We start from the raw sequence: 24603 nt of genomic DNA on the forward strand, positions 1-24603 counted from the left end.
GCCCTGGCTGTTTTACCAGCCTTCTCCTACAGCTTTTAGTGGTTTTTCACTAATTGGTAATCCTCCTCCTCCTCTTCTTGACCACGCAATTAAACATTCAGTTAGTCAAGTTAATCCGTAGCCTAATGTTGGACCCACACCCTCTAATCCTGTAAGGAGATGAATGGGAGAGGTCGTGGAGAAGGCTCGACTTGAGATGAATCCTTCTATTGTTTGTATTTATTGTAGCCTAAATGCGCGGCATTCTTCCCTTTGTGGGATCTGAAGGTGGTGATTGTTTTCCACAGTATACTTCAGGACGTACTTATTGCAATAGATGGACTCTTCTTCCTTGGGCCTTTGTCGTCAATTTTAAGATTCCCTCTGTCACTCAGTAATAACAGTTATTTACAGCCGAGTGCACAGCAATCAGTGAAAGCATGTCGCTGCTCTCCGGTAGTAATTAGGTTAAGCACTCTTTCTTTACAGAGGGCACGTCTCCTCTGACCTTTGCCTAAATGGCCCAATTCATCATGCATGACGTGTCATACTTTCCATACGTGGAAGCTCAACGTATTCCATATGCTTCTCTATATTTGAATATAGAATATAGAATGCATCACACTGGTTCATGGCTCTTGCTCTGAAAGGTTAACGCATTTTTTTGTTTCCATAAATAACGCTAACATAAAAACAATTTAATGATGTAAAAGAGATTTGGGTGACGTATCTAAACTATTACATGGTAACATAATTTAATTATAGATGCATGCTCTGCTCTAACATTTAGTCCTTTTGGATACTGGTTGCGTTTAAAATATTATATTTGTAATTGAATTGCCTTCCAACCATTTTTTAATAAATCTAATTGAGTACTACCTTGTCCCGTCACTAGATTGTCCCAGTGTCAAGAAAGAAAGAGTAAAGAAGTAACTACTACTACGATTTAAGATTTTTGTAATGAATTGATGCTGTTAGTAAGGCTAGTTAGTAAGTCTACCGTTCTGTTGAACCAAGTGAACATTCACTTGAATGGAATATGAATAATAAGCGGTTTTCAGAAATGGAAAAAGCATAAGTGATCACGCTAATTATCAGCTGTCATGTTCTCAGTTTGCCACTCGCAATTGTGGAACGGCATCACATGATCGCTTCCTCCTTAACAGTGAACAAAGGCAGCAGTCGTATCCACTTCTTCAGCATTCAGGTCACGTATTTGCCCCTCTGCATTAGTTTGCAGACATTACCTGAATTGAGGTTAATGTGATTCATTCACAAGCCCGGCTCCAGATGTCATGCACTGATTGACTGGTGTCATTGATATTCAGGTCAGTTGTGGCTGCTGAGCTTGTGCGGCCCTGGAGCGAGGGTCCGGGGGTTGAGGGCGTGGGGTCTTGTGTTAACACCAGCGGTTGGGATAAATAGCTCACATTAGCAAGACTGTGCATCAGGTGAGAGGTGGAGAGAGAGAGAACGAGCCATGACTGGATCGTCTGCATCTGGATGACATCATGAACAATACTGTACTTCCCACTGAGACATGCTGCCCGTTCTCTGGGTTCAGGGGGCGTTTGGGGTATTCGATGGCATGCAGCACACCAGGTAACGACTGAGAAGGAATACACACTAAATTCAAAAACAAAGAGTTGCAACACAATATTTAAAGGGTCTTTCCATTAAATGGCAACGTACGTTTAGTCCAATTAGTTCATGTTCAATCGAACTGTGCTTTTGCTTTAAATACATGAATATGACACAATGATTGGACAGTTCCTCATTTCAGAGAACTAGATGAACTGGATTTCTGCCACTAAAAGATGGCTCCGCCCTTAAATTGCGTGAAGGGAAAGATGTAAAGTGAATTTGGACGGCAGAAGAAATGAATCTGTTACCATATGAAAAAAGTTCTTTTAAGTGGGCCCATGCAACACACAGCAAAGAAGGCCTTTTCCTTTCTGCAGGTGGTGTGTGTGTGTGTGTGTGTGCGCGCGTGTGTGTCCTTTATTTGACAGAATCATTGTGTTGGTCTTCTGGGAGATATAAACCCGTTTGTCCGGCGCACAGTCCGGTCTTGTTTTGCACAGTTTCAGTATAGAAGGAGTGGATTTCTGAGAGCTGAAGCAACACGCTGTGGCGATGATTTTGTCCTGAATAATTTAGAAGTAAGCATAAACGTATCACCACTGTCTTGTGGTAAAATATCACTGATTCAGCACGAAAATTGAAGGACCACAGCTTGCGAGTCATTCTGGGACGTCTGCACACAGTATGAAGTCCTTTCAGGTGTCTGAACTCATCAGATGTGATAGGAGGTGTGCGGTCTTCTATTTCTTGCTTTCCATATGAGGCATTTCTACTGACATTTCAATGGTTAGCATTTTGGTTCTACCACCAAGCAGACTATGTCAAATAGAAATATTTAGAGCAGGTAGAGCATAGTTAGTGACACTATGGCAGATATATGCATCTAAAAATAGAATTGATGTTTGTGTGGCTGGTCTGTAACTGGTTTCAAATGTGCTTAATATTTTGAATTCTTGATGGTAAAATAAAATACCTAAACTTCACTGGACATTGAGTGATTGGCTGCAGTGGGGCCTGTTTGCAGACAATATCATAAATGTGAATCTATAAAACAGCAACGGTTCGGCTCAGGATGAACAAAGCTAAAGGGAGATTGAAGTAATTTAATCCTGATCTTTTACCGGTTTCGCTTGTCCTTCCCTGCAGCGTTTGGGGTCGACGTTGTGTAACTCTCAGACCTTCTGGGTAGTTTTTGTGGTCACTGTGTTTCTCCTTTTCATGTCATTCACCTGGCGTCTCGTTTCAGACCGTGTGATCGCAAGCCCCGCCCTCATTGTTTCCACCTGTGTCTCATTCCCCTGTGGATTTAGTCTTGTTCTGTTTGTCTCTTAGCGATGTTGTGTTGACAAACGCCAGATAGACAGAAGACATTTTGGATTGAAAAGTTAATCGAAAGTATTTAATAAAAGAAGAGGCGTTGTGCTAAAAAGAACATCTCAGCTGAGAAGCTGCTGGTCTCTGCAATCAACAGGCCACAGAGCCCATTGCCCCCCCCCCCCACCACATGGTCCCTGTCTCATGCTTCTACCATGAACTCCTAGAACAATGGGGGCCTACAGGTATTTATACAGATCAGTAAAGGTGTGAAAGGCCGTGTCCACGCCCCTGGGCACGATTTCGAAAGTCTCTCGGCCAATATGAGTGGTAATATCAAGTATTACATGCATGCATTTTGTTTGGTTACATTACATTGAATACAATCATAGCTGTGCATTGGTATTATTCTATTGATTACAGTTTCAAAATGACAGCGGTTACACTACTCTCATTTCTTTATTGATTACATAGTTTCAGAATCATGGCTGTATCCTCGTGTACACTAAATGCATTCTCTGCCGATTCCAAATTCCTCTGACCCGTCTACCGAACATCCACATTTCTCCCCTCAGTGCGAGCGGTCATGAGCTGCTGTGACAAAGAACACACACGCAAAAGGCTTGAAGCTGCTGCTCGTTGGCTCGATTGAGGCGAAGGTGAGCGGCTTCTCTTGCTCCCCGCAAGCTAGACTGCCGGCGTAAATCGAGTTCTTCCAATGGTCACAAATAACAAGTTAGTCCGTCCAACACAACGCTGTGAATCTCGGAGAACAAAAAGCATCAAATAAGTTTTCAAGTGCAGCTTTTCCTTAACATCAGGAAACAGCTGGCTTGGCAAGGTAAGCCAACATAGCTGTTAGCTGCTAGTCAATATCAGCTGCTCCCCCGAGCGGAGTGACGTTAATATTCAATTGATGCTGAATGTTTTACCCTTAAATCCGGATGAGTATTGAAACATGTTTTCAAAGACTCAAAAGGCCACGTCCTGTGGAGGTGCGAAAAACGTCTTGACCAGACGTTTTAGCAAAACCTAGAAGCTTTAAAAGCTAGCGCGACGCTTTTCGGATACATCGGTACATGTGGAATTTACCCAGCGCCGTGTTTCTCCAGTCGGCCCCCAACAAACACACCAAACGCTGGCTCTAGCGACAGCTTTCGGCCTTCTCGCTTTAGCCGAAGGCCCCCGCAGTTTTCTGACACACTTGTGAAGATGCGTTAACGTGAGCTTGCCAGCCTCAAAACCATAAAAACCTCCAGCCGCTTATCAAATCCCCCCCCCCCAGCTACGACCGCTAGCTAATAGCTTCTAATTCTGTGGGAAACACACATAGAATTCAAAGAGTTCAAAACGTCACATAGAAAATCCCACAAATTTGATACATTCACTTGACCGAATAACAATGGAAAGGAAATGACAAACAATAATTAATTCCACGCTGCGCTGGCAGCTAACTGGAACATTTAGGAATCTCGTTATCTCCCTCATTAGTCTTGAAACCTTAAAAGCTCTTCGAGATGTTTGCATCCCTGTAGAATTCAGACGAGACTTGGACGCTGCGGCCCGTGGACGCCGTGTCTAAGCGGCGCTCATCTTCTCATCTCCGACTGATTAAGACCAATCCAGCGTTAACCCCCATCTTGGCTCCGCCTTTGCCGGATTACTGCGGATCTGTGGTTAATGACGGATGGTGAGGATGGTTGGTGGGGCTGATTGTGTCTGTCTAAGGAGTGATGGTGGGGGGGGGGTGGAGCCACGTCTTGTTTTTGAAGTCTAGCACTCTGACCTCTCCCGCCGCCCCCCCCCTCTACATCCCTGGATTTGCCAAAGCTGATAGAGGAAGACACGTTCACAAAGTTAACCACTTGATTATGCAGCACACATTGCACAGAGCACAGAGAAGGAGGGGTTCCCCTCACTTTCACTTATCCTGCGGTGCCCTTAGGGGATTACGGGGTCAACATAAAAGCATAAATGACAGTATTTGCCATTGGACTGCAGCTGTAAGTTTCTGCCCCCAGCAGCCTCCTTTCGGAGTAAAATGATTTCTGACTTCGGTGAAATGAGCAACTGAGAATTCTAAAGGGAGTAAAAGAAGGAAAAGCGCTGAAATTCAGCGAGCGCGGCAAAGCTGGGGAAAGGGGGAGGGGGGGGGGAGAAAAAACCTTGGAAAAAACCCCATCAAAATCAAACTACAAGCAGTAATAGCACCGGCAACGTCCCGGGTGTGATTTATGGGGGAGAAGAAATGGCCTTGTTGAGCGCTGTCACGTCTTGGCCTTGTGATTTACTGTGATGAGTGGAGCGCTCTCACCACAGGCAGTCAGGCTGCTGAAGGTAGGAAAGGCGAGGCAGGAGGCTCCATTAATACTGATTATAAGAGCATGCTGCCCGTCTAAGTGCTACTGGGCTGATGTTTTTTTTTACACTATATCCATTCAGAGTTCTTAATGGGGTGGACGGGATTGTTTCCTTCACTATCTACTATGATGCTGTAAGGAGGCTCCTTGTCCGCTCCCCTAATCTCCTAAATGCATTAAGATCATTTATGAGTTATGGATATACTGTGAGTATTGATATAGCGGTGCAGAAAGGTCCATGGAGAGCGGTAAGGCGTGAGGGAGGTTTAATCAACTTATTGGATCAGGTCTTTGTCTGAGTTTAAGACACGAATAAGTGGAACAGATGAGCAGGGAACCAAATGTGTCTTTGTTCCACAACTGCAGTGTTGTTCCAGATTAAAATGAGGGTTTGCATAGTTCCATTGCCGGTCACTAAAGGCCCCCCACTAACCCCCTGCAGCACACTAAACTGCTCCTTTTGAAATGTGTTGCTAGGATACAGGCCGGCGTGAAGATGAATTCTCCTCTGTATGGCTTTTGTGCAGCTGTACAGCTCGAGCATTATGTCCAACTTATTGTGCATGTGGTGTAGCTGTGCAGTGTCTGTGCCCGCTCATCTCATTTGTGTGTGCGTATCAGTGTGTGTTTGGATATTTGCCCGGAGTGTGCAGGTATGTTTGTGTCGTGCGAGGCCGAAATATGACACCGACTCTTTTCTATCAAATTCTCCATTTGTCCGCTGAACGTTGAGATCTCAATCCTGCTGTCGCACTCGGAGTCTCCAGCAGCTGACGCCTCAGGCTGTGCACAAAGAATCAATAGTGTCTGCCTCATGTTCAATTACACTCCAATCAACACACAGCGGTCCAGCCCGAACTGGGAATGAATGGACAATATTCAACTGATGCTCAGAGCTGTAAGACCAGTAAATGAATATATGGAGGTGTTAGATTTGGTGGAGTCTTGACAGAAAGCTCCCATTGTTCACAAAAAAAACACACAACCGAACACACTGAATGAAAATAATGGTGCGAATGAGATTTTTCTTCCTTGTTTCCCTGTCAGCTCTTTAAATGTCAAGACATTCGGTAATGATGATGCAACAAACAGGCCGACGTTTATTCAATCTGATTCCCCGGAATGTTCTTTCTTTGATTAACTGTTTGTTTAATTGTGGCAGTTAATAATGGTTCATTTAGTTATTTAAAGTGCTCGGCCTACATCGTGTTGTCTCATTTGCACTGCAAGCTTACTCAGGCTGTGGAGCTGGGGGCCACACTGGGCCTTCTATCGTCTCGGGGGCCAGTGAGTAACGGCGAGGTGCCTGCTCAGCTGAACCAGCGCTCTGGGTTTTTTCTGGCGACGGTGGGAAATGTCAATCATCGAGGAGCGTGTTCCTTGAGGGCTGACAGGAAGCAGAGAGACGTTAATGATGCTGCGACACTTTGCCCGGGATCCACGTCAAGGCAGCGACCGCCTGCTGACGGCACACAGAAGCTATTTTGCAACATTTCTCCAAATAGATGAATGGATGAAGGCATTGACGATATTACCTTTTATTTTGTAGGTAGTTTTTCTGTGTTTTTAAAGATTTCTTCTGTCTATTATCTCCTAAAGGAAAACCAGGCAGTCCTGCTGATGTTCCACCAGCTGAGCTTCTAACTGTTACCCCACCTGGTGGTCCTCACTTCAACATCATGCTGCACCTCACCGTGCTCCTCCATCTCCTGGTCCTCTCCCTCTCCCCTGCAGGTCAGTACCACGTCCCGATGAAAGGGAATAGTTAACTTAATTGGCAAAATGTTTATTTTGAGATACGGTGTTGCTTCTGTCAGATGAAAGCAACACATCTCTAAAACTCAACCCGTAAAGCCCCTTTTAATGTGTAAAATAGCAACGGGAGCCTTTCAAACCTTGTGCGTCATTCACAATCATTGGATGTTAAAAGGTTTGTCAATGCAATGTTTCTTATATCTCCACATTGCAGCTACTGAATCAAACATACACTTGGAGTAAAGCTTTACAGAGTAATCAGACCTTTAAAAGGCACAAAGGTCTTTTACTGCAAAGCAGATTTCCAGCTATTCATCACATTCTGAGCAGCAAGAAGTAAATCTGTGACCTGAACCCCTCTGAAGAAACTCCTATAACCGATGATGATGATTTGTTTTCATCCATTTTTATGTTTCCTGCTCCAAGCGAGATAAACACACCTGTATTTCAAATATGGTCGTCATATTTATACTATATATTTATTATATTTATAGCAGTTCAACGTGTTGATATGATTTCCTCTGTTAACTTTTACAGATGCATTGACGCATGAGGAGGTACCCGACTTCTATGGAGGTGAGACTGATTATTATACCAAATAGTAATGGTCACCATGGAGTTCTAAGTGGTGAAAATAGATCACTGTAGCTTTTGGCTAGTGTTGAGACACACACACGCGCCCATTGTGGAGGCATTACTCTTCTCTGCCACTAACTCTGTTTGATGTCAGTGAGTCCAATGAAAATGTCATTTCATGCTGTGGTATTTTATTCCTATAGCATCAAGTCATGGATAGTTCCGGGTCCACACGATGTGTTATAGCAGAGAAAGGCCTGTGACTTGGATGGCTTAATGCATTATACAGTCAAAACAGCTGACATGTAGTTGTATTCCTAGTACAGAAAGGACTTATGAAGGACTGTTGGTCAGGTGGTTGTGAGTTTCATGCGAGGACAAATGTCTCTCTCATTCCAGGACAGGTGCTGCTTTCATTTGTAAATAGAGTAGAAAGACAAACGCCATCGCTCGGCGTACTCTTCAAAAAATGACCAGCTGTTTTATGACGATATTACGCCAAACACGCCATTCAGCTCTTGTTTGACTCATTGACTGAAATACTAGGAAAACCCAAGAAACAAAGTATGTCGGTTGCTAACAGGCATCAGTTGCAGCTCTGGCCGTCTCGTGGCCACTGCAGCCCCCCGAGGTGCGAAAACCACAATAACATGTGCCTGTCTGGGTGCGTTAAGGGACAGGCAGTGACAGACTGCTCCCTTTCTCGTGGCCCACGGTGGGACAGGATTAATGAAAACCCGTCCCGAGGTCACGTTTCTTTCAGCCGGAGCTATTTCTGGGTTCCTCCTTCTCGCAGATCCACATAAATCCTTAAAGACGACGGTTCGAGTCGTAGACATTAGACATTAGACGGTTCATTAGAGCTCAGAGACTGAACGACGTTGGTATGATGGATGGCGCTCTGATGCGTGTTTGTATACGTTTATTCCATTTTATGGATTGATTATCCATCGTTGCTGTTTATAGGGATAGTAACATTTTGGGAACTAGACTAATTTGCGTACTTTTCAGTTTGCGTACTTAATGCCTGCTGCTCTGCCTCTCTTTTATGCTGTCGGATGAAGCTACAGCAGATTAGCTTAATACACACACAGAAAATGGGGATATAGCTGGACTGGCTCTGTCCACAGGCAACTAATCGGCCGCAGAGCGCAATAATTAGGATATTATGTCTCGTTTGTTTAATCTGTACAAACAACGACGTGTATAAGTGACATTTTGAGGTTTTAGAGCGGGAAGCGGGCCAGACTGAGGTTGCCAGGCAACCAGCCTGAGACTAGGAAGTCCATGCACGGCCAAGAAATAGTCCATAAATAGACTTCAGCGATCTTTTCATTTAACACCCTGCAAGAAAGTGAATAAATGCGTTTCCCAAAATGCTGTCATTTCTTCTCGTCAAGTGTGTTGGCAAAAGGAATATCGAATCCTACAAGCGCGAGTGATTTTCAAAAGGTGCCAAAAATCCAACAACAGCTGTAGTCCTTTACTTTTCCCCAAAATGCTGCAGGTTTCTACTGACATGACCACTATATAGAGCAGCTTGTCGTTTCTCTGGGAAAGCGCTACGGTGGAGGCAGGCGGCCAGCGAGGGCTAAATTGGAAGAAAAGATCCGTTGCTTGGGAACACGCTGGGATGCTGCGTGCAGGCTGAAATGTTGCGCAAGTCAGTAAGGTTATTTTTTTGCTGCTCCATAAAAGCGTCGGCCATATGTAACTCTTACCGTGCGCGCACGGGGCGTCACCTCCTGGACATGTTGACATTATCTCCACTCTTTCTCTCCAGAAACACCGCGGCATGAAACCGCTAGCGCTCTGCTAATGGTGCACTGCACTTTTTAAGGTCACTCGGCACTATTAAATGTGAAAAAATTGCGAAACCTTTTGTTAAACTTGGACAAGGATGAAGGCGCCTCGGTAGGCGTTGGCAGTGGATCGCGCTCTCCTGGAAGGTCACATGGTTGCGTAGGTGGCCCTCCAGCTGTGAGAAGATGAAGAATTCCTTTTCCTTGCAAGTGGACGGCTCGTCCTTCAGTCCATAGCAACGTTAATGCAGATCATTCTGCTGTGAAGGCGACTATTAAACCAGCATCAGAAAGTATGAAAATGTTATTAGACATCTCTTGAATATCTTCTCGCGTTTTGGTTTGAGGGCCTTCCCTGAAGTTCATTCAACATCTCCAATTCTAATGAAATTAATTCTTATTATGAATACATTATCTTAATTAAATTATTATTAGATTGTAGAGTGTGTGAATACTTGTTGGGAAACTTGCATGATTAGAATTCTAATGCCACAGTTAAAAGTTTTAGTGGTTGAATATGCTAAACATCTGCCGAACATCTGAGAAGCAGGTGGAATTGTTTTTATGTGATTCTATAAAACCTGTTATTATCCAAACTCACATATACCGTTTTCATACCTCTGCTCAGTTTTTGGGAATAATTAGTTTTGACAGCAGTGATCGAACAGCTGGCTCCACACTGACAGGCGCTGTCATCACTGCACTAAAAGTTCTGCTGGCAGTGAAACTCAACAATCATTTATTTAACACGATATCTAAAGAGTAGATTTCCGCCCACGGGACAATTTAGTCGGCCGCCACCCCGCAAGGGCTTGTGGGTAATTATTGCTACACGGTGCTTTTGGGTGCCTCCAGAAAATAAACATGTTATCCGACCCACTTGGACACTCTGGGCCGTGCACACAAACCGTGCTGCAGACGGACCCGGAACCCACAGCTGTGTGTGACGTTAAATTCAGAAATGAATGATCTGACTATTTAAATGTGAATCATTTAAGAGGACAGATTGTTGTTTTATTTTTATGTTGTCTTTGTCATGTCTCCACCTGATCAATTGATGTCTCATTAGGAACCGAAGAACGACAGCTTTTGTCCCAAATTCAAACTTTGCTCTTCGGTCGAATAGGATTCTGTGTTTCACAATGAAATGTGTGAGGAAGACACAGTGTCTGAGGGTGTGTGTCTGTCTGTCGTCCCCCCTTTTACAGATGTGCTTTTTCCTGAGAGTTTCGTCTGTCTTACATTGTGTGTGTGTGTGTGTGTGTGTGTGCGTGTGTCTATGCACATACACAACATGTTGCTTATTAAACAGGGCAACTCAAGGCATCCACAACAAATAGGGTTTCACGCGGAGAAGACGAGAACAGAGATGGAGATAAATAATAGCGATGTAGCTTTGGCGAGTTGGAGAGCCGTGTTTAGGATGAGCTTGTTAGAGAATATACTGCCCACTGAGGGAGGAAGGGAGAGCGAGGATTTGAGAAAAACAAGACTGTGTGTTCATGCTGGGGACTTTCTGAGGCTGCACAGCGGTGCGTTGAGCCCAGAATGGCAATGCAATACAATTTCAGCCTCTTATCATCTTCTAATTAGCTCTAAACATAAAGTAGGATTAAGGCTGATGTAAATGTTGTCATTTGGAAAGTGAACCAGGGTTGGTCCAAAGTAAAATGTGTCCTTGTGCTAATTGGAATAGTAACCACTCTTAAAGTTCACCTTTAGGGAACATGGATATGTGTCCTATTCAGCAGTCATACGGGTTCATTCCTTTAGCATCATGTACATTTGTTAAAGTATTGATAAAATCAAACTCAGCAGTTGAGAAGACACCGTCATCCCGGTTGCACTAGACTCTAGGATCATCACAAACGTCAGCACCATCCATTCCCGTGTGGTCCATAAATGTATATGAAGGGCTTCGTGGCTGCACATCCAATAATCGTTCCTGCGACTGGCGTTGCCCGTCCTGGAGCCATGTTGAGAGCCTTAGAATGGAAGTAGATGTATAAGGTCCAGGAAAGGTAAAGAAAGAGGAGCCGAGCGTGACGGTCGGATATAGGTTGCAGAGATGGAATGAGGACACAGGGAGTCAGGGACGGATAGAAAGCAAAAGGAGTCCCGCGTGTGTCTCCAGGCAGTGGGGCCTTATGCGGTCGGCTCCAACACTCCCCTACACCATCTGTCACAACCCACATTCCAGAAAAAGCATGGGAGCCCCACCAGTGCTCATCTCGCCGACTCGCCCTCCGACTGCTATTTCAGCAGCGCCGCGGAGCCTTTGTGGCTCCCATCCTCCATCCCACATTCATATTTCATATTTACACGCAAAGCATTTAGCTGACACTCCTGCAGAGCAATCTGCGTGCAGCACTAGAATAGGGTCACTTCTGTAGTATATTCCCCTCACTCTGGTTCCTTCTTCTCTCTTGTTTCGGGAACGTTTTTTCCCCACTTCATTTGCCTTCCAACAGCCACAGAATGCTCTATTAACACAATGTTTAAGTCTCTCTCCGCCTGTAATAATTCCGAGTCCTTGGGATTTGCATTAATGTCAGGCATTCACACAGCGTTGGCTGCCGGAGTGTGTGTGTGTGTGTGTGTGTGTGTGTGTGAGTGGCGGTTGATCCGGCCTCCTATAACGTCTTAATTGCTGCCTCCTGGTTGGCCGCTCTGGAGCGAGAGCGCCGCTGCTAACTTGCCAGTCTGGTTACAAGTCGGTCTTCATACCGGCTGAGATTATTGCATTTTTTTAATCCTTTTGCTCCCCCACAGCCGAGGCAGACGCACATTCATCTGGTCCACTGACGCTGAACTGCATAATATTAGATTACCGGGAGCTCCATGTCGAGCAGTCACACATTTGGGTTGTCTGCTGGAATGCATGTGGTTGGGGCTTTATTGTCTTGCTATTCTTCAGATATCCTCCCGTGTCTGTGATCAGTAGGAGGGGGGGGGCGGATCCTGGTTTCAAGAGATGGAATAGAAGCAGGATATTACCGTCTGAAAGGGCATTGAGGTGTCAGCTGTGCCGCCTTAGAGAGTCACACACCCTTCACGGTCTCACTCCTGCAGTCAGCTCCATACACTCCTGATCCGAGTGAATAATCAGCGTTTGGGAACATTTCGGCTCATTGATTATTCATAGCTTGGCTTTGTGTTTGCGACTTCTTCATGCTTCTGCTCGTCGTGTCTGTTCTAATGAGTAATTGGGGCTAATTGCACGCGTGTGTCGGAAGGTGTAAAAGCCAGAAAAAGGTCGTTTTCATCGAGGACGCCCTCCTCCCTTGAATTTGCTTGTGCGACCGCGAGGATGACAGGTGCAGTGTGAAAGGGTCACGATAGCATTTCCAGGACTAGGATTTGTATTAGCTCATGATATGATGACAGTGACTGGCAACCGACGAAGGTTCCCCTGTGGTCCGGCACCTGAGGGAGCACAGCTCTGTCATTATTAGCGTGCTGTTGTGATTTTTCTGTCTCCCCGAAGTGCCAGACAGATGCTCAAACACCTTTTGATGCTCCCTGTTTGCACGTGTGAAGCAGCAGCTTATTTGAGCCGCTCGCGTTTGTTTGTTTGTCGGCAGACGAAGCCACAGGTTACGGGCCAGTGTTTGAGGAGCAGCCGGTGGATACAATCTACCCCGAGGAGTCGCCCGAGGCGAAAATCACCATGAGCTGCCGGGCCCGGGCCAATCCACCTGCCACATACAAGTAAGATGTGTCCGCCATGAACACAGTGTCATTAATGCCCCTGCACGCTGTGTGTGTGTGTCTCCCATCGCTCGTCATCGCTCAAGCTGTTCTGGGATCTGCCCGTTAATGGAAGGTCACACAGATGTTGATCTCAGCCATGATGCACCTCAGAGGTTTATTATGTTTCCGTGACTATCCAGCATGGGAGGATTGTGTAATACGTTCTCCGCAAATGATTGTCATTGTTTAACAACTGACACAGCTTAGTTGTTTTTTGTTTTTTTCAAATGGAAAAATATGATAAGCCAGAAAAAGAGGAATAACAAACAGGATGTTTCTGCAGCAGCTGCACTGACGGCGCTGACAGCATGTCTCAACCTCATTTTGCAACTCAACATTTCGCATGATCCATTTCAATTTAGATGTAAATGTAAATGCAAATGATATTGCTTGGCGTCCTCCAAATTGGTTTCACTGCCAGAGAGCCCAGAATTAGATGTCAAAGGGGGAGGAGCTTTGACCACCACTGTTCAAATGGGTCCATCTACTGTACAGACTTTCAAAACATGCCATTTGTAATTGATATAGAATAGCTTTTTTGAATCTTTATAGCAACTGTAACCTCCTTTTAGGGGCCACATGTAGTTATATTCTCCTGCAGCATACTTAAGCTCACGTCCTCCGATTTGTTTTCCTTGCAGGTGGATGCTGGACAACGTGGAAATCGACTTGAATACACAAAGCAGCCACTACGATTTAGTAGGGGGCAACTTGGTCATCAGCAGCCCCATCAAAACCAAACACGTAGGACAGTACTTCTGTCTGGCTACCAACATCTACGGCACGGTGGCCAGCCGAGAGGCTTCCGTCCAGTTCGGATGTAAGTAACTCGCGGTGATGCGCAGTGCAGTACTACACGTATCCAAGAGAGAACTTTCACGCTTATTAAACACTGCGAAATTGCAAGGGCAGCTGGGACAAATCATTGGTGTGGACAGTGCAATTATTGAATGCATCTTTTAGTGTTGCTTTTCTAGAAGCTGCTCCAGTACGAGTACTCGACAGCTCTTGAATCAGAAAATGCCTCACAATTGATCTCTGTCTCGGCCTCCCTCAGACCTCGACCTCTTCTCGTCGGAGGAGAGGGAGTCGGTGTACGTCAAGGAGGGACAGGGGGCGGTGCTGCTCTGCGCTCCCCCACCACATTACCCAGGTACAGCTCTGCTGAAGCGTCCTCACAGGTCTGTGTCCGTCCTCCATCATCATGCGGCCGCAGCATCGGATTGATTGAAGTGGGTGGATGGACGTTGGTACAGCAGGTAGCGTCTTTCCTGGATTGAATTGCCCTCCTTAAAGTAAAGGGTACAACGATAAGGACGTCACTGACCTCTGTCACAGTCGCCATGAGTTTTAACCTCGGTTTGCTGGCAAAAGCGACAGTTTTCATCAGTCTCATGTCTGTTTAAAGCAGAAATGTTGTTGGTTGTTGTATATTTTCTCTTCTCCTATTTGCCTCCTTCAAATTTACAAAGCTTTTGAATAGCATTGCCGTTAATTTGGCCATAGCCATCAGCCCAAAAAGCTGAACACACATTTTCCATATTCATGCTTATGCAAATGTGACAAACACAGCCGTCCGAAAGCATTGTTAACACTCTCTCCACAGCATCAACAAGCCAATGCGCTCACAGTATTCCTCTTTTATGCCTCTCAGCTAAGAGAATTATACGATTTAATCTGAAAGGTCAATGGACGCTTGAATAATAAATCCCCCTTGTGCTATTTTTATTTGCACGTTTTCACATTATTCAAAGTAAACCAGTTTCTCATCGAGTCCCAGAGGTTCTCTCCAAAGCTTTCGCCGCGCGTCCACGGTCTTGATTGACGGGTGCCGCTTCTCTTTCTGTGCAGATGAGCTGTCATTCCGATGGATCCTCAATGAATTCCCCACCTTCATCCCACTGGACAAGAGGCGTTTTGTCTCCCAGATAACGGGGAACCTCTACATCTCCAAGGTGGACTCCTCCGACAGCGGCAACTACTCCTGCATCGCCTCCAGCCAATCCATCTCCAAGAGCGTTTTCTCCAACTACATCCCCCTCGTTCCTCTGGCTGAACGTTAGTACCTTTTCTCCCTAAACACAGGATGAGATGTTTCGTTCTACCAAAGAGGTTCAGGACGAGAGCAGAGAAATCGACTCCAGTGCACCAAACATCCAAACAAGCCAATCGGCTTTCAGAAAGCTTAACGTACCTGGATGCCACATGATTTAAACCTGGATATCTCAGCATGATAACACGGTACCCAAAGGTCCAGTCAGGTGATTCGTACTGTTACTAGTTTGTCCTTCCGTTTACACAGAGCGATAGTATTCTACTTCTGCCTCACTGCTGATACTCCATGTGAACCCCACTGAGTCTTCGTTCTCACCGGCTGATGTAAGAGAGACGGAGATGTTGAGAAATCAAAGGCACAGCTTGATCCACACACAAAATATTGATCCTGACAATCTCGAGATGAAGTCAAGCGAACAAGTTCTAAAAAAACTCCTTTGACCGAGGCTGCAAGAGGCCGACCCAGTTATAATGTAACAGGAATACAGGCTGATGAACTGCCACAACCCAATTATTGTAAAAGAATATGCCATTGTGTTGCTAACCCAAAAGCACATGTACTTATGTGTGCCTCAGCAGGACATCTGAGTAAAGAACATTTACAAAGAAATATCTTTTTGTGTAATTTGACCCACTAAAGTAATGACAGATGCCTCGAATCAAACAATAGTAAAAGAATCATCGCAAAAACATTTGGGACCTCTCTTTGTTTCGGGGCTTAGCAGCTCGAAGTGGTTTCATCACCCAAGTCATGATTCTGTCTTTTTCTTATTCCCTTTAGGTCCCATCAGAAAATACCCTGCCGACCTCAAAGTTAAGTTCCCAGATACCACGGCTCTGGTCGGGCAGAATCTCACCTTGGAATGCTTCGCTCTGGGGAAGTAAGTGTGAGAGATCAATACGTGCACGTGTGCACTGGAAGGTTTCATGAATACACACACGATATCCGCCAGTGAGTCTTCTCTTAAGATCCAACAGTTATTGAACGGATCTCAAAGGAGAATCTGGATAAAGATTCTGATTTTTTGGTGTTTGTCAGTCGATAGTAAAATACGGAAAGGTTACTCTGTTATTATTTTGGCCTTAAATGACGCAGCATATTAATACATATTGACAATCAAAACAACAATACAATCTGTGTTATTATAAGTGTGATGTATCAATCTCACAACCCATTTAGTTCACCCTTAATGCACAGTCAAACGTTGTTTACTGTAGCTAGATTGCCTTTAATTCACTGCCTCTTCCTGCAGCTAAATCATTCATGAAGCATTTTCCAGCTAAAGGACTACTCGGATGAAGCGATACAAGTTGAAGCTTCCTGCCGTTGAGTATTCCTTTTCTCTCTCTCTTCCCAGTCCCGTACCCGAGATCCGCTGGAAGAAGTTGGAAGGGAAACTTCCATCCAACCACGAGGTGCGGATGGCGGGTGCGAATCTGCACCTGTATAACGTTCAGTTTGAAGACGCGGGCCGCTATCAGTGTGAGGCGGTGAACTCCAAAGGGAAGGACTACCACGCTGCACGCGTGTCCGTAGAAGGTGAGGAGTCGCCGTGCAGCCTTCTGCTCTTTACACGCGTGGCCCGCGGTTGTGTGGGGTGAATCCACCAGCCCTTTGTTCAGTTTTTTGGCTTTAGATCACCTGTTGTGCCTCAAGTATCACATGACGTATGATTGTAAATCTGATTTTGCTCGTCTGCAGCTTTTCCCAAGTGGGTGGAGCGCATCAGCAGCACAGAGAAGGACCTGGGCAGAGATTACACTATGTCCTGCACAGCCAGCGGCAAACCCCAACCACGCATCCGCTGGCTGAAAAATGGACAACCGGTAAAATCCCAACTGAATATGCATGCCTTCATTCGATTTTGCCTCTGTGTGCATCCCAGGGTTGTTACTGCAGCACAGCAGTGACAGGAGGCTGGCATCGTGTCGGCAGAGTGTACCTGTTGGTGTTGAGTGCGCGCCAGCGTGGGTTGTGTAACCCTCCGTAGAAACACCTGTCATCAGGCCCGCGAAAACACCCATGAGACTAACAATTAACGGCAGCAGAGAGGGGGGAGGCTGTTTGGTGTGTGCGACTGGATACGCCGTGATGCATTCGTGAAACCCTCCCCCGGTCACACAAACCAATCGTCTGTACCTCCGTGGATGTCAACAATGATTGATTTTTGACACGACCTTTTTTTAAACGCCACACTCTTCTGCAGTCCCACCGGAAAGAGATGAGGTTCAGCAGCTTGACGTTTGACGATTCGGGGATGTATCAGTGCATCGCAGAGAGCCACCACGGACTCCTATATGCCAATGCGGAGCTGCGTGTTTATGGTGAGTCACGCTTTGACTGCGGTCCCATTTCGTGCACACTAGACAATTTATTCATTTATTTTTTACAGTCAATGCATATCCTGCTAAATTTGAGATGACTAAACCAAACCGTCCCTCCCCAGCCTGTGCTCCCACGTTTGAACACAACCCCGTGAAGAGGGTCCTGGCCCCGAAAAACGGCCGCGTGGTGATCGAGTGTCGACCCAAAGCTGCTCCGAAGCCGTCCTTCTCCTGGAGCAAAGACACCGAGCTGCTCCACAACTCCACCCGGTGAGCAGTCAATGGCCAGCTTCTTTTATGTCTTCTCATCCGTTAACGTAGTACGGACATAGACTTTCTCTGACTGGGAGACACCCCTGTACACCCCCATCTACAGTGGGGACTCGCATGCAGGAGCGCCATCCAAAGGGCTGTGCAGCTTCATGGTAGCTGCAGTGGGGGGGAGAAGCCACAGGCACCTGGCACGATGCTAGTCGTCATGCATGGAAATCAGAATTCAATGCTACGTCTCGACGAATAGTTTCTAGTTCACATACAGAAAGTGTGTCCAAACCTTTGACTGATTCTGTACTTTTCTTTCATATCAAAAACATACATTCCATTAGGTAACCGGCGGACATTCGGAGTACTTTGATCTTTTTTCATCTCCCACACATCTATGTAATAACATGCGCCGGACTTTTGACCTTCGTAGCGTGCTGAATATTTCATATTGCAGAGCTCTTTCTAGAAGTGTTTCTGCTTCCTCCTCAGGTTGTCCATCTGGGAGGACGGGAGCCTGGAGATCCTCAACCTGACGCGCGCAGATGAAGGCAGGTACACCTGCTTCGCCGAGAACGACCGGGGAAAGGCCAACAGCACCGGCTCTCTGCTGGTCACAGGCAAGTTCCAGCTGCTGAACAATGCTCGACTGATGACTCCCTTCATCCCTCTTTTTTTTGTAATCCAGGACGGCTCGGGTTGCTTTGGCCCGATGTCGGCCTTCGCCGTCAGTCATTTCTGCCAGTCTCTGTCCCACTACTGAACAGCCACGGCCTCCACATGTCTGCTGATGAATTATTACCCCCTCTGAGCGGTATGCACGCTGCTCGTGGATATCTAGTCAATACCCAAGGACAGGAGGCCACACGGGATGGCTTTAGATCCGATGTGATGGGACGCACTGTTCAATGAGGAATGAGGAGAAGACTTGAGTCATAAACCTGTTGAGGTGGTTTAATTGAATAGTGAATAGTGACAATGTGTGATTTATTTTCTTCACACATACAATCTCTGCTGTCAAACTCTTGTTTTTTTTTTTTTTCTTCAGTTTAGCTCATGTAGTTCAAGATGTAAAGCTCTTTTCTGCCCTCTTCTGGACACCCGTGGCCATTGAAGAATTGTTGCTATTTCACGTTAACGCCACATACCTCACCGCCGAGCCGTCTACCATTTTTCCTTTCTTTTGGCCACTTGTTTCCTCAGATTCCACAAAGATCACCTTGGCGCCGTCCAATGCTGACGTTAAAGTGGGTGAGGACACCACCATGCAGTGCGCCGCATCACATGACCCCTCCCTGGACATCACCTTCATCTGGTCCCTGGATGACCGAGTCATCGACCTACACGAGGAGAGTCGCCACTATGAACGCACGCTGGTGAGACAACAGCTCGGTTAATGAAGTATGAAGAAACAGATGATCAAAGTTCAGCTTGAAAACATCTGAGCTCTGGTCTAGTTTCTCTGGTCCGGTCTGATTGATGTCTTTAGTATTTTGATATAATACCTGAAATGGAAAAGTACAGGCTTACCATCAATATGCATCTAAAAGCCATTTCACATTCCTCCCTGAGAGCAACAGTGCACATCGATGCCGACGTGACCTCGCTCCCTTTGTGCAGCTCTAACCATCAGTTAGCGGTTAGCATTTCTCATTTGCCACGCTGCCCGCTAGGCAAACACTATTATGATTGTGATTGATGATACCCAATTTTTGTGCACAAAGATGTTTTTCCCCTCGTAAAAATGTGGTCCAGTTCCACTTAATACTGTTTGCGGTAATAACAAGGCATGTTTCAGTCTCTGTTTGGAGCACTGTGTGGAGGGCGACATTTCTTTATAGGAACGGAGGTGAAGCCCTTTAGCTGAAGCCCGGATCCAGTTCACCTAATTGGATGTTAAGTCGGTCCGTCTCCTTCGGAATTACGCCAGTGTTCAAAATAATCTACCCTTTGCCATATTTCAAGATAAGTTTCAGGCAGAGGAGAAAATGAACTCCCATTATAATTTTGCTCTGCCAAGAACACAGTGGGACGGCCTTCTTCAGGGCTAGATTTGATAATGGGAAATGCCCGGGGGCCAATAGTACCTTCTGACCACAACATTTAGATATACAATAAAACACAATTTTCTATACTAAAGGGCAATGTAGCCAAACATAAGCAGGGCGTGAACGTCTCTAAAAACACAAGTCAATAAATATCTTTACTTCATTTTGAACAGGACTCAAAGTAACGCTGTCTGTTAGAGGAATGGCATTTGAACGTTTTCTGATTTATCTAACAATGATAACGGACCATGAATAACACATTATAGACGCGAAGCTGCGGGCCGGACTTTTGGATCCCTCGGGTCTAAGCAGTTCCCGTCCTGTTCTCTATTGCAGAATGGAAGCTCAAACGGCGAGCTACTGATTAAGAACCTCCACCTGAAGCATGCTGGACGCTACACCTGCACTGCACAGACGCCCATTGACAACGTTACTGCCTCCGCCCACCTGGTCGTCAGGGGTGAGTGGCACGATGACACACACACACACACACACACACAGACAGTCATGTGTAAAAACGGCATCAAAGACATCCAACATGAACAGTCCACTCGCTGTTAAACAGTTTCAGTTATTTTACATGACAAGACTTTTGTATGTTGGGTTTTGTTGGTATGTTCGGGTACCTTCATTGAAATCCGACAAAGCTACGCCCCCGGCCTTTTTTCAAACAAACTGAGAAATAGCTAAGATTTGAATAATGTTTTCAGTGGGAGTTGGTTCCGAAGAGCTCACTAAAGTGAACAAAAGACATTTCCCATTTCATCACACATATTTCTCTACTCATTTTTCCAACCTTAAGAAGAAAAAGGAAAGAAGAGACCGAGAGAGGGAACACGAGTACTGTATCCAGATCACTTAAGCTTTCCAAAGTAGCCACACTGTTTTCCTGGATGACCTCTTGACTCCGAGAGACGGCAGTATTTCAAAAAAGACTCATTTGATACAGCTTTTGCTGTGGTTGATTGATTAGCGACAGTTGCAGATTTTCCCCACTGAACGGAGCGAGCAGTGCTGTTGTGTCGTCGTGAAGGCTTCTGAACAGTGTCAGCCGCCACTTGTCTTCATTGTAACTGAATAAAGACTCTTTATAGAGCCGCTGACATCACAGCAACCAGTAGGTTCGAGCTGCTCGGTGGTGTAAGAAGTATTCGATGACTGAAGCCTGTTGGATTTCTGTCTTTGGCGCCGGCGTTTTGACACGGCGACTTGCTGATTGCAGCACTTGTTCATCCGGCCGCGTACAGATATCGACGCGCACAAAAGGAACACGCCCTCGCTCCTTTACTGTACTTCACCTCCAGTGTGATCCATCGGCCCGCTTTCACCGCTCACTTCCCGGCGAGTGAGAGCTCCCCTTACAGGCCCCCCCCCCCCCCCCGCCCCCCCGCCCCCCGCCCCCACTCTCGGCTCATGAAACAGGCCCAGTGTTGGTGGACAAAGGCTCTCTTCACATAGGGACCCTCGGACTCTGGCAGGCCTCCGGTGATCCCTGCTGTGCTCTGGGTGTGCCGCTGCTTTCTGGGCAGGTGTGTTGACGGACGGCAGCTGACTGTAACGTTTTCCCCCGAAAGGAACCAAAACACGGGGCCCGGGGCCGCTCCTAATGGAGGGCCGAGTGCCAGCGGGCCGGGTTGCGGCGAGGTGGAGATGAAAGAGACGCCATGTATCACGGCAGATGAGGAAGCAGATCTGCTTCGGGAGATCCGAGCTAAAAAAAAACCCACACAGCTCCGAACCAGTAGCTTGTTATTGGCGCGGATCTGGGATACGGGGAAGAGCTGATTCGTTGAAATGCTGCTGTGAAATGTAATTGTCTGTGACTTCACGAGTTTGATTAAATTGGGTTCCTGCGAGTGAAGGATGTCAGTCAGGCTTAACGTGGTGGAGCTACGATCAGTTAAAACACATTGTGCTCAGCGTCCACATGACAGTGTCCTACAGAAGTTCAAAATCAGAACAATAGTTCACCCGTTACACTCAATTGTACAAAAACTAAATCTTTTCACTACTTGGCTTTCTCCTGAGTCGTAAAGAAGCTTAAAGGCCGTCCGGCTCGGTGTGATGGCCTTACTTGTTTCGGCTCGTATTCATCTCTTGGAAAAAGTCAATCCTGGCTGATGTTTGAGGCTGTGGCTTGGGAAGCTAACCGTAACACAGTAAGGGTTTTCAATTTGGTCATTTTTACGTTCCAAAGAAAAGAATAGGAGGACCAAGAGAAACACTGCATTCAGAAGCTGTAGTGTGTATTTTAACAGCCTCTAATGCTGTAATCCACCTCCAGTCTTTGCTGATGTGCATCAAACGTTGCCGTTGAAGTATCACCTTGTCGCTCTGCTCGGGACTTTGGCCAAGAATCTCCTCGTGGGCTTGAATAAAGACCAAGCTCTTTCACAGTGAGGGGTTAGTCTCACTACGCCGTCTTAATAAAAGCGTACTCATCTTATTGTGGTCTTCGCCCCAGGTCCCCCCGGTGCCCCAGGTGGGGTGCGAGTGGTGAAGAAAGCTGACAAGAATGTGACGTTGCAGTGGAGCCGTGGAGCAGACAACCACAACCCCATCTCCAAATATACCATCCAGTACAGGGACTCCTTCTCACAGGATGTCTGGAAGAACGCCACTACATGTGAGGACTTCAAATAAACTGGCTACCTTAACGCTGAGCTGGCTCCCGTGTTATAATAATCAGGCTTGTGCCACATAGTTATATGGTAGGCCTACATGATGGTTAACGTATCTTTAAGATGGCTAGAATACAATTTTTTTTCTCACGCGTCAGGGCTTTTTAATAGAGGAACTTATTCTGAAAATAGGACTTCATTATTGTTTTAGAGATGTTTCTGTTGAATACCTACACTGTGGTGCTTTATAGCCCTGAAATGCTGGCATTGTAAAATACAATCTGTGCTTCTGGTTCCAGCTCCCCCAGATGTCGAGGGGAATACGGAGATGGCCACGGTGGTGGAATTGTTCCCCTGGACGGAATATGAGTTCAGAGTGATCGCCACCAGCAGTCTGGGGAAAGGAGAGCCGAGCAGCCCGTCGCCGAGAGACAAAACCCTGGAAGCATGTAAGCCCGTGCCCATAGCTTACAGCATCATCGTACTGTAAGCTACAAGCACCAAATGTCATGGAAACGTGGTCCCACAGTCCAGCTTTCCGCCCTGATACGTGCCCCCCCCCCCCCCCGTCATTGGATTATAGCGCTGTTTACTTACGTTTTGCATCGCTGAAGAAATCCCATCAATCTCAACCAACTCACCACTCAAACCTCCACAAATGAGCACTTTGCTGAAACTGTATACTGAAATTCAATTGTAAAATTGAAATTGCAGGCCACGCGGTGACCTCTCCTGAAATAAGAACCTTCATTTGAGAGTGAGCTACTAGAAACAAGGCAAAACAAGAAAACCTTCGCCTCCGCTAGTGGCAAAGTTCCCACATTGACGTTCTGGTGTTGCATTTGGCACAGGTGAAGACGTCGATATTGTATTTTCGCAGGAAGAATGTTTCAGTACTGCTGCCAGGGATAGGTTACAGCCTGTGTGGGATGGCGCTGTGAGTGTGTGTGTGTGTGTGTGTGTGGGGGGGGCTCTGAGTTCTGCTGTGGCTGTCTCGTTGTAGTTCCTATGGTGGCGCCCTCGGACGTCGGTGGCGGTGGAGGAACGAGCAGGGAACTGACCATCACGTGGACGGTAGGTCTGCACAGGGCTGCACAGGAAGACACGCCGTCATTACTGCTTGAATATTACTGTTTAGTAAAAGAGAAAATGCCGGGACAACGGAAAAAGAACTCGACATCATTTCAACACGTGCTCATTCCATCAATGTTCTGGTCACGGGTTTGATGAATCCAATAGAAGTGGTCCATAAGCTTCAAGTGAGTTTACTTTGCTTATCTGTGAATATCTTTGTACTCCAGAGGGGCTGAAGCATTGAATAGTCTCGTACTTTATGCCTGAACTCCATCATTGTGTTCCATCTCCTCGCTGCAGCCGCTGCTTAAATGAACTCTCACAGGCAAACTGCCTTCGGGTGGACCGACGCGTTGGCTTCTCCGTACTGGAGCAGCTCGAGGATAAGCCGTAGTGTTTGGAGATAGGTTAGTGCAGGCACGTCTTACTGGAAATAGAGCCAAATGCCAACAAAGGAAATGAGACGTGAGGACAGATGGAGAGGGACGAGCCGACGGTGTCAACTTTAAATTCTTGCGTACCGCTCAAAGAAACATTTGTCAAAATCATCCGATAAGTGCAAGTTTTTGGGCATTACTGTTGATCTTGGTGTACAGCGCAAAGCGTAAGTGGAGGATTGCTGCAGATCCACTTGCCTGAACTCGGACCGGAAAGAGAGGTGTTTAAAATAAAACGTTTGCTACTTTAAATGGATGTTTGATGTTTCTGTCATCAGCCTGTGCAGCCACAGTACTACTCTGGGCCCGACTTTGGCTACATTGTGGCTTTCAAACCACAAGATGAATCCCAGTGGATGAGGGTGACGGTAGCTGACCCCCAGGCCAAGCGCTACGTCCACAAGGACTCCTCCATCCCTCCGATGACGCAGTATCATGTCAAAGTCAAAGCCTTCAACAGAAAAGGAGAGGGACCCTTCAGCCTAACGGCCACCATTTATTCGGCACAGGACGGTAAGCACTGATGAGATCTACAGCTCCCAACGCGGAAACATAAACGGGGAAATGTGGCAAAAACCCAGCAACCACAAATCAACCCCGCTTCTGTTTGCTCGGCGTCGCGCAGAATGAGGAGTTCTTCGACATGCCAACACTCCGCT

General features: G+C 46.3%; 1 protein-coding gene across 2 annotated transcripts in view; it reads left to right on the plus strand.

Annotated features, from left to right (window-relative positions):
• Nucleotides 1-24603, plus strand: part of cntn1a (contactin 1a) — a 48866-nt gene that overhangs the window by 19541 nt on the left and 4722 nt on the right. For both annotated transcript variants that reach the window (XM_040162792.2, XM_040162793.2), the window contains exons 2-19: nucleotides 6837-6971; nucleotides 7530-7568; nucleotides 12955-13081; nucleotides 13765-13943; nucleotides 14181-14276; nucleotides 14975-15181; nucleotides 15960-16059; nucleotides 16537-16718; nucleotides 16881-17005; nucleotides 17386-17503; nucleotides 17626-17773; nucleotides 18257-18384; nucleotides 18968-19140; nucleotides 20149-20272; nucleotides 22277-22438; nucleotides 22733-22882; nucleotides 23437-23507; nucleotides 24223-24457. In XM_040162792.2, the coding sequence (XP_040018726.2) occupies nucleotides 6917-6971; nucleotides 7530-7568; nucleotides 12955-13081; nucleotides 13765-13943; nucleotides 14181-14276; nucleotides 14975-15181; nucleotides 15960-16059; nucleotides 16537-16718; nucleotides 16881-17005; nucleotides 17386-17503; nucleotides 17626-17773; nucleotides 18257-18384; nucleotides 18968-19140; nucleotides 20149-20272; nucleotides 22277-22438; nucleotides 22733-22882; nucleotides 23437-23507; nucleotides 24223-24457 (2419 nt within the window). In that variant the 5' untranslated portion in view covers nucleotides 6837-6916. The remainder of the gene's footprint in view (nucleotides 1-6836; nucleotides 6972-7529; nucleotides 7569-12954; nucleotides 13082-13764; nucleotides 13944-14180; nucleotides 14277-14974; nucleotides 15182-15959; nucleotides 16060-16536; nucleotides 16719-16880; nucleotides 17006-17385; nucleotides 17504-17625; nucleotides 17774-18256; nucleotides 18385-18967; nucleotides 19141-20148; nucleotides 20273-22276; nucleotides 22439-22732; nucleotides 22883-23436; nucleotides 23508-24222; nucleotides 24458-24603) is intronic.

This window comes from Gasterosteus aculeatus, chromosome X (assembly GCF_964276395.1).
Source record: "Gasterosteus aculeatus chromosome X, fGasAcu3.hap1.1, whole genome shotgun sequence".
Lineage (NCBI taxonomy): Eukaryota > Metazoa > Chordata > Actinopteri > Perciformes > Gasterosteidae > Gasterosteus > Gasterosteus aculeatus.